Source organism: Cystoisospora suis (genome assembly GCF_002600585.1).
Source record: "Cystoisospora suis strain Wien I chromosome Unknown contig_1537, whole genome shotgun sequence".
Taxonomy (NCBI): Eukaryota; Apicomplexa; class Conoidasida; order Eucoccidiorida; family Sarcocystidae; genus Cystoisospora; species Cystoisospora suis.
The window spans coordinates 1-8,559 of record NW_027154337.1 but is presented as its reverse complement, the minus strand read 5'-3'; the positions used below and the strand labels follow the sequence as shown (position 1 = coordinate 8,559).

The 8,559-nt window shown below is 53.7% G+C and overlaps 1 protein-coding gene across 1 annotated transcript; it reads right to left on the bottom strand.

Annotated features, from left to right (window-relative positions):
- Positions 1–308: 308 nt before the first annotated feature.
- CSUI_003444 (sterol carrier protein-2 had-2scp-2) lies at positions 309–8,557 on the bottom strand. Its single transcript, XM_068063642.1, has 10 exons — positions 7,781–8,557; positions 6,358–6,445; positions 5,782–5,898; positions 4,715–5,046; positions 4,204–4,309; positions 3,572–3,687; positions 2,940–3,110; positions 2,163–2,445; positions 1,311–1,777; positions 309–865 (listed from the first exon to the last, which is right to left on the bottom strand). The coding sequence occupies exons 1-10, from the start codon at positions 8,378–8,380 to the stop codon at positions 575–577; spliced, it is 2,571 nt and encodes an 856-aa protein (XP_067924382.1). The 5' UTR covers positions 8,381–8,557; the 3' UTR covers positions 309–574.
- Positions 8,558–8,559: the final 2 nt, after the last annotated feature.

The window sequence follows — 8,559 nt, the reverse complement described above, 5'->3', positions numbered from 1 at the left end:
GCGGTGCGGCACTCATTCACGGCACGGCGTTATCCTGCTCGATCGTCTGTTCGAAATCAGCTGCCTAGGGAAAGTTGAGAACCGCCGATGGCCTCTGTTGTTAAAGGCAATTGTGTACGCGTGTCTGCCGTGCGCTGCGCGTAAGTCTCTGGTCACGCGAGTCCCATTGGAATTGTGGCGCCAGTGTTATGATTTCCCGGTACTGACCGGAAAGATCCGAATGTCCTGATCTCAGCCGTCATACAGTCCTACAATCGTTCCAGCAAGCAGGCAAGACTGCCGGCATCTGGTTGAGCGTGCGTTGGATTGTGCAACCCTGGTCCAAAAGCTTGCAAAACTGAGATCGTCTCCACGGGCTTACAAACCCGCGTAGGGTGCCCAGGAGAAGCGATGCTGACTTAGCATGATTTAAGACATGAAGTAGTAAAGCGGGACATGGGAAATCTGTAGAGCGGCGTTCCACTGCCTGAAAGCCGGCGCCACTCAAACGTTAGCCCCCTGTGCATAGAACTCGTAAAAACGTCCGAACAGAGTGGCGCCAACGATGGTACTTTTGTCGGTGTTAACGCTACTCCTAGAGCTTGCTGTTTTTTGGGAATATATCAGGGGTGAATTTCAGGGCGGCCTGCATGGAGCCTCTCAGCTTGATTTTCCCTTGCATGAATGCCAGCTGCGGGTTCATCTTTCCCATGGCCAGCTTCACGAAGTCTTCATCCAGCAGTGTAATAGTGCAGTCACACTGCGTTTCCGCGCCGCTGCCAGTCTCTTCGCGAATGCTGGGAGGAATATTCTTTAAATCCAATACCACCTTTACTGGTGAGGCTCCTTTCTTGGGCAAAATGTTTAGACGATAGACGCTTCGGATCTGCAAAGAAAAGCATCTCAAGCAGAGGAGACGATCACTTCACATGTTGTCTGTCCAGTGCAAACTAGAGGCGCTCCTTCACTGTGGGGTTCCCCGTTCCTGCTCAGTTTGATACCACATTGCGGGAGGCTGTCAGACAGCATCTCTGGACACTAACACTGGTTTCATCGGAAAGAAGAAAGCGTTTCTGAAGGAGCGGAAAACACTACACACGCGTGGATGATTATGGCAACGTGCTCCAACCTTGAAACAACTCTCTATTCATTTGCTCCGCCGTGCACTGGTTTTGGAGAGTGAACAGACCTGTCGTGACTCATGCCGCGGCCTCCTAATTCTGTTGATGACCGGAGTGTACGCGCTGACCGTCTGCAAACTGTGTTGGGGCCAAGCCTTCAGTAAAGTATGTACGGGTCTTCGCATGCAGAAAAAAACCCGGTTCACTCACCTTCTTCACGAGTTTTGCGCCTTCAGGCGTTGCGAGGTGTCTCCGCATGATTTCGTAAAGCTGTAGGCTTTTCAACTGCATGGCGGCGGTGGAGGGTCGGGCGTCATTGACAACAGCTTGTTCCTGTAGTTTCCGTGCGGAGGTAACTCCGCCCACTGCGGTATCCTTCGTCTGAACCTCAGTCTTACGGGCACCAGCTGAAGCTGAACTTACCGAGACGTTGTGCTTCTTCAAATACTCCGAAACAGCAGACTCAGAGTCGGAGAGTTCAACCATCTCCCTAGAGATCGGGGGGAAGAGCAAGGGGCTAAACTTGGCAGCTTTTGCCATGCTTCCCTTAATTTTCATTTTGCCTTGCAGGAAAGCCATCTGTGGGTTGAGTTCACCCAAGCAGACTGGAACGAAGTGCTCTTCTGCCATGGTAAAGAGTACGTCGGGGCTCCCGTGGGCACCTTCCCTCACGCGTCCTGGACAGGAAATTCACACAGGAGGCAGGCGTCACTCCTCGTCCGTGCAGGGCTCAACTGCGTCCCCTACTTCATTGCGGCTGCGTAGTAAACTCTGTACAGATGAAAGCATGCTATACCAACATCTTCCGACTTCTAGAATACTGAGCATTGGCTGGATGTTGAATCTACTTGAATTCTCGGAGCGCCGTAAAAACCGTGAATCGAGGCGAGGAAGAAAGCGGAACCTGCGAAATAATGACGGGGACTGCCATTGTCAGAGTGGTGGCGCCAGAGCCTGTTGTTACGACGAAATCTTCGCCCAGTATCGCCTCGGAACAGCGGATACTGTCATGTAAACAGTACTTATCGAGATCATCATTGTAGCCGAGATAGCCAGAGTTACCTGAGCCTCCTTTCTTCAGATCAAGTGACCACGAGTCGGTCGTTTTCCCCGAGGTAATATTGAAGCCGAAAATGCAGTCCACCTCTTCTTGCAACTTCTGCTTTGCTCCTGGGGCGTGCAGTAGGTGCGCGTCCATCATCCTGAAGATGTTTGACACTTTTCTGGAGTGGTGCTCCTCAGTCTTTTGGCCTTCCAAGGACAAAGCTCGTGAAGAATCGCCCTGAGCTGCTTTGCTTGAGCCCGACTTTGGCTGGCTCGCTGTATAGTCTAGTTGCTTCGTTACCTGTGCAGGGTAAGAGACACAAGCACCAACAGACAGTGCACAGCACTGTGTCGCCCATGTGTACCAATCTCTACCTGTAAGTGACTCATGAAAGGCGTGTGAATTCGGGCGCCTCGGCATGTCTCCTTTCCTACAGCTGGGAGAACTGTCCTGTAAAGTGACCGCCTCCGCATTTCGCGAAGCCCCGCAATGTGACTCCTGGGCCACCACAAATCTCTCACGTGGCCAAGAAACGAAATCAGCACTCGTACTCGTTTTCGCTCTCTATGTGCGTCGGGAACGCAGAGTACGGCGAGCACGGTCACTCACGAAAGCTGGTACACGTGCACTTTTCTGGTAGATGACGGACTCCGCGAACAAACACTATGCCTGTTGGACAGTGTCTTCGTCGCCAAGAGGGCGTAGAGCTACGCAGTCTTACCGACAAATGCGGCGTGCAAACCAGCTGAGGCGACGCACGTGAGTGTTGCTACTGAGGGTCCGAAGATACCCACCATCATCATGGATCCTTGAAGCGAAGTCGGGTAGGCCAGGTTCCCCTCGAAACTTCCGATGCGTTTCCATTCACGGGAAACGTCGTCCACACTGAATGGCAACTTGAATGAGTGCCCGCTGTTCCGTTGCCATCGCACCGTGGCCACCCACCCAGCTCCGACCTCGAGAACCTGGCAGTGAAACATGCATCCTCGTCCAAAAAGAACGAATCTGCGTTGCGGGAGCTAAAATAGTCCTAGAAGATTCAGCCACTACGCTGAAAGCACCTTCTGGCACCGTTTACTCATCCGCGCGACCGTATACACTGTGGGTGGGTGAGGCAGAAAGGTGACCGGTGCTTCATGCAAGCTGGCCCTTTCCTCGCCGCTCAGCCTGATGAGACGCCCGCAGATACGGGACCGCTCCAACCGCGTAAAGCGACTCGACAACGAGTGCCAGATAAAGGCGGCTGCAGTGAAGATGCCAGTGTATGAGAAAGCACACAGGCGTCTCCACTGCAGCCTCTCGCACACCAGTCAAGGTTGAAAACAACCGCCTGAAAACTGATTTCTTCGTTATTCTATCGCGTGAAGGCAGAGCATAAGTCGCGTTGTTATTGCTGTTATAAACTGGAAAGAGAGGAGCCTCGTACCTGGCCGCCTTCATGGCACTCGCCGCTGCAGAGGTATGCCACTACGGGGGCCACGTACTCGGGCTTCAATGCTTCCACTAGATCCGAGGGCATAACGGTCGCCGTCATCCGAGTACCTGCGGGTGCCATATGTCGCAGCATGCAGATCCGCAACGAGCTTCAATGTGTCCTATACGTGTACACTTGCTTCGTGCCAGGGCTGTGTGGGATGAAATTTGGCAGGTACGCTGGGAGGTTGTGTCTACTTGGCTAGTGATATGCCTTACAGTGTCAGCAATACAGATACGCTCCACTGTACCCACATTGAAGCTGCCAGGACGTCACTATCTACAAGACTAATACGCGGGCTGACATCTTCTTTGCCTAGGAGCAGCAACGCCGCAGAGCTCTCAGTGGAACAGCAGGGAGTCCTGTCTTGAAAGCTAAGCGGGCCTCTCGAGAGGGATATGCGGGGTTGGGGGGAATATGTATAAGAAACAGGCGTCTCGACCATGCCTTGAGAAGCACAAACATCGGAGCTGTCCGTGAAGGCGACGTCCTGTTCGGGGTAACTAACACATCCATGTTCACAGTGACATTCAGACACAAAGGCTCGCAGTCGAAGAACCATATAAGCAGCGGTGTATGTGTACCGGCAAGAGGTGCGATGCAGTTGACCACGATATTCTTTCTCGCGCCCTCGAAGGCAAGGGTCTTGGAAAACCCCACGAGTGCTGACTTCGCAGTGGAGTAGTTAGCCTGTACGGCACACAGGGAAATCTGTAGCCGCCGCTCACTGTGGCTCGCACCGAGCACATTCTTTCACTGGACCGGATCACACGCTTCTCGAACACCAAGATGTACTGACAGGCGAACGGTCGGATCATGGCCTTGGTTCTGTGCGCAATTGTTGACGATTCACGCCACCACGGAATATGCAGCTAGCGTTCCTTAGCTGCTGGCAGGATTGGCAGGGCAGGGGAAGCGCTGCGCTTCGAGGAAAACGAACACTGAGACCTCTGAATGCTCATGAGAGCCAGCAAGGGATACTTTCGGACAACAGTGGAAGAAGCAACACAGCGGTTGCGCTGACAGCGCACTCTACCATCTTTCCGGTGGCAACTCGGAGGGACCAGATACGTCAACAGAGGATACCGCACGTACTTGTCCGAAATTCCCGTAGAGCCCAGCGGCGCTAGCCGTCATGACGATGCGCCCATAGTTCTGCTTCATCATTATAGGCCAAGCGGCCTTCGTGCACGCGTAAGCACCTTTCACGTGGACGTCCAACACGAGATTCCAATCAGCATCCGTCATTTTCAAGAAAGAGGCGTCCCGGAGGACACCGGCGTTGTTTACGAGTATGTCGACACGGCCAAACTTCGACATCGCGTGGTCGATGATTTTCTGACCATCCAAGACCGAGTTATAATCCGGTTCCGCTTCACCGCCATTGGCGCGGATCTCAGCAACAACTTTGTCCGCAGGTGCGCTTCCTGAAGAGGGGTGGAGAAGCGCCGCGAGAAAAGCATCAGACACGAGCACCGTAAATGTGTCCGAGGCACCACATGTACAAGACATATCATCTGACGGGCCAACATCTGTCACCTAGCAGCCTTCTGTACTACCTGTCAAGAGGCAGGAAAACGAGGCCGTCCCCTAACAATACGGGGTGCACCGTGTGGTAATGTGTATCTGAACTTGACAGCTGCACGCTGAATCTCGCCGTTCTGAAGACCCCTGCAGACGCTAGACACGACAGTCTCACAAGACTGAATCGCCAGAAGGGAGAAGCGCTGTACCACAGCGAGAACTTGCTTTACGGTGAGCCGTTGCCTACACGAAGGTTTCAGACAGGGTTTCACTGAGAAGCAGCTACGGTTCTGACCCCACCTCCCGATGCATTGAAGACACACCACTTGTGCTGCGTGCCTGGGCCTGCAGTCCGCCGGTAAAGTGAAAGAAGCTTGTAGACGTCTGTTAGACTGGCTTCACTGAAAGCGGGAGTGGATTTCCGCAGATGTCCAGCGTGGATTACCCAAGGACAGGCGCCTCACATTCGATACAGTGGTGCGGTCTTACCATACAGTCGTATATAAATCCCGTTATGCGCGGTTCTGCTATGGGTGAACTCATCGACAGCGGCCCAAGTGGATATCCCGCCCACCACCGCGCAGATGCCACGGGACTGGGGCCGTACTATTGTCGGTGGCATCTCCCTTCGATCTCACCTTCAGCTGCCTGGTTATAAAAACCCGACAGCGCAGCACCGAGGTCGTTAACGAGAACCTTGGCGCCATGAGCTGCTAGGAGGAGAGCGTACGCTCGGCCGAGCCCACCACCGGAGCCTGCAGCAATCGCAGTGCGGACACACCTGCTGTCATATCACTTTTCTTGACAGCTTTTACCGGTTCATGTCCAGGCGTGTTACGAACAATTTTTGTCCATATATTCAAGCGTCGACATCGCTCAGCAGCCGGGGTGCTTCACACTTGGCCGGTGGACATGGGGCTGCAACCTGCCGGGCGTAGCTTCGCCCCTCGCTGTGCTGCGCTCTCAACTTGCTTCGTAGGGGGGAAGCACGCGCGAGTGCTTTCTCATCCATCAAAGCCTTCGGCAGAGCACTACACTGGTCTTGGAGCGACCGGGTGCTGCCGTGGCGTGCCACCATCCGTGACTTCCAGCACAGCGTGACAAAGATTTGACAATACGCAGCATGCCGCAATCCCAAAGACGACGAAACAAGTGAGAGGTGACCTGCTAACTCTACAAAAAAGAAAGATTGACAACCGTCCTCTCCGGCTCACCAGTGACAATGGCCACCTGGCCGTCGAATCTGATCGGCATTTTGATAGCAAGCAGGGATCGTGCCCAAGACTCCCGGTCATGCAAATTCTGTCCCAGCAGGAAGAGGAATACTTCTCACTGTCTTTATGCTCAGGATCACGATCAACATGGTGTCACTCTGGCCGGTGCGACTGCCACGAGACGCGGCGAACGCCACAAAAAAGAATTGGGGAAGCCTTAGCTACACACCCCACTGAGGATAGTAGCTGTCAGTTTTGCACCTGCCGTTTCTGCTTGGACACATGTTACTGCTGCAGTGTCTGCGAGACATGATGAACTCCACTCCTTACCAACCTCAAGTACGCGAGCAGAACTCCGGATGAGAAGACCAAAAGAAGCGGCGCCGGATCTTGCTCGGGAGTATTGGTTTTTGGCTGTTTTTGAGCTGGGAAGTAACCCCCAGTCGAAGAACTATACCCAAGAGCCCTCTAAACGCAGGTGACCTGGCCGTCCTCGGTCCCTAGATCTCCTAACTCCCCAGCGAAATACCCGGAGTGGCGTTGACACACGTTGTGTGGTGTTCCATCCATGTATAATCTTCGGTGCCCTATTAGCGGCCAGAAGACTGGTACGCTCTTCTGTATGTAGCGGGTCACTTCTGTGCACTGTGGAACTATCGCTGTGTTGGGTACCATTCGGAAACGAACTGCTTGGTGTCCACAGGTGTAACCACCTCTTTTATTCAGTACGTAGTCTAGCTGGTTCAAGCCGCCCAAGATCTTTTCGTATGAGTGTTCTACTAGTGTTGCAAGATCTGCAGTCAGCAGGAACTGCACGGATCCCAGGATGCCGACCAAACCGGAGGAGCTACACACAGCCGAACCCTGTTTTGTGCAGTGACCGCCTCGCGGTTCGCGTCAGCCCGTTGGGCAACCGGAGCCTTCCCCAACGCCGACTTCGTAGCGGAGAGGTATCGTACGATGCTGTAGCAGACGACCGCCAGCACTTATGCTTGCCCGGCAACGGCTACATTCTCCTGAAACACCTTCGTGGGTGACAGATGCTTCGTTTGAAACATGGCCTTGCGAGTAACCAGTTGACAAAGCGTCTCCTAGCGGAGTGAGGCCACTTACTGCTCACCGCTATCACAAATAGCAGATACACTGGACATGAAACAGATCTATGTACGGACCTTGTTACTAGACTCCTACGACGCTGCTATCGCTGATATTACCCCTAACAAAGATAAGTCGTCCCTGGTCACCCATAGAATAACAGAAAATTTGGGAAAGGGACAGCTTTCTCAAGCAGCATGATCCGCCACACTGTTGCCAATCGCGCCCGGTGCCTGCCATCGAGATGGTCCTACATTCGATGGAATGCGGCGAAACCGGTTCTGCCCCACCGAGAACCGACAGGCGATCAAAGGCGTCTCTCGCCTACCGTCTTTCGAGAAGCGTGCGTATTCCTCCGCAGAAACCCGTCTAGAGTGAGTTGGTTGTGCTCTTCCTGCAACTCCTGCTGCTTCCGGGAGCGCTCTTGTGCATGGTGACTCTGCGAAGCTCCGATCCGAGCCAAGGCTTGCGATGCGGTGGAAGCTAAACATTTCGGATTCGCTTCTTGAAACAGAAACGCGGCCATGTGCTCGTCTAGATGAACCTGCAGGTGCGATAGACTAACGAGATTCCTGCACTGATTACAAAGCACCTTCTCACTCGTAGAGTCGCTCCCCGTGATCTGCGGATCCCGCTCCGAACGGAGAACCGATGCTGCCACGCTCTTTTGACTTACGTATACCGGATCTCGTTCTGTGCGGCCTCGACCAACAGGCGTCACACAGGGAGTCTGTGTATTTGGCAAATCCTCAACGATGCACAAATCTTCGGCCGTCGTTTGTCCCACCTCTGCCCCGTCTGTCTCACTTTCTGTCTCCGTGTCAGTATCGCTCACTGCAATAACTTCTTCGATGGTTCCTGAAACTCTCTTAACAGCGTGTCTTTGCGGAGAGTCTCCGTTCTTTTCTTCCGGTGAAAACTCCTCCATCTGACAACTCCGTGTACTTGGAGGAGACGCGATTACCCCGAGTAACGCCCGGGCAGACTGCGACGGTGTTTCCGAGCATCCGTCCGACGGAACGCCTCCGGAAATGCTTGCTAGCTGTCGGCTAACGAGTGCAGTAGGCCTGGGTGCTTCTTGAGAATCCTCGATGCGTACAACATCTA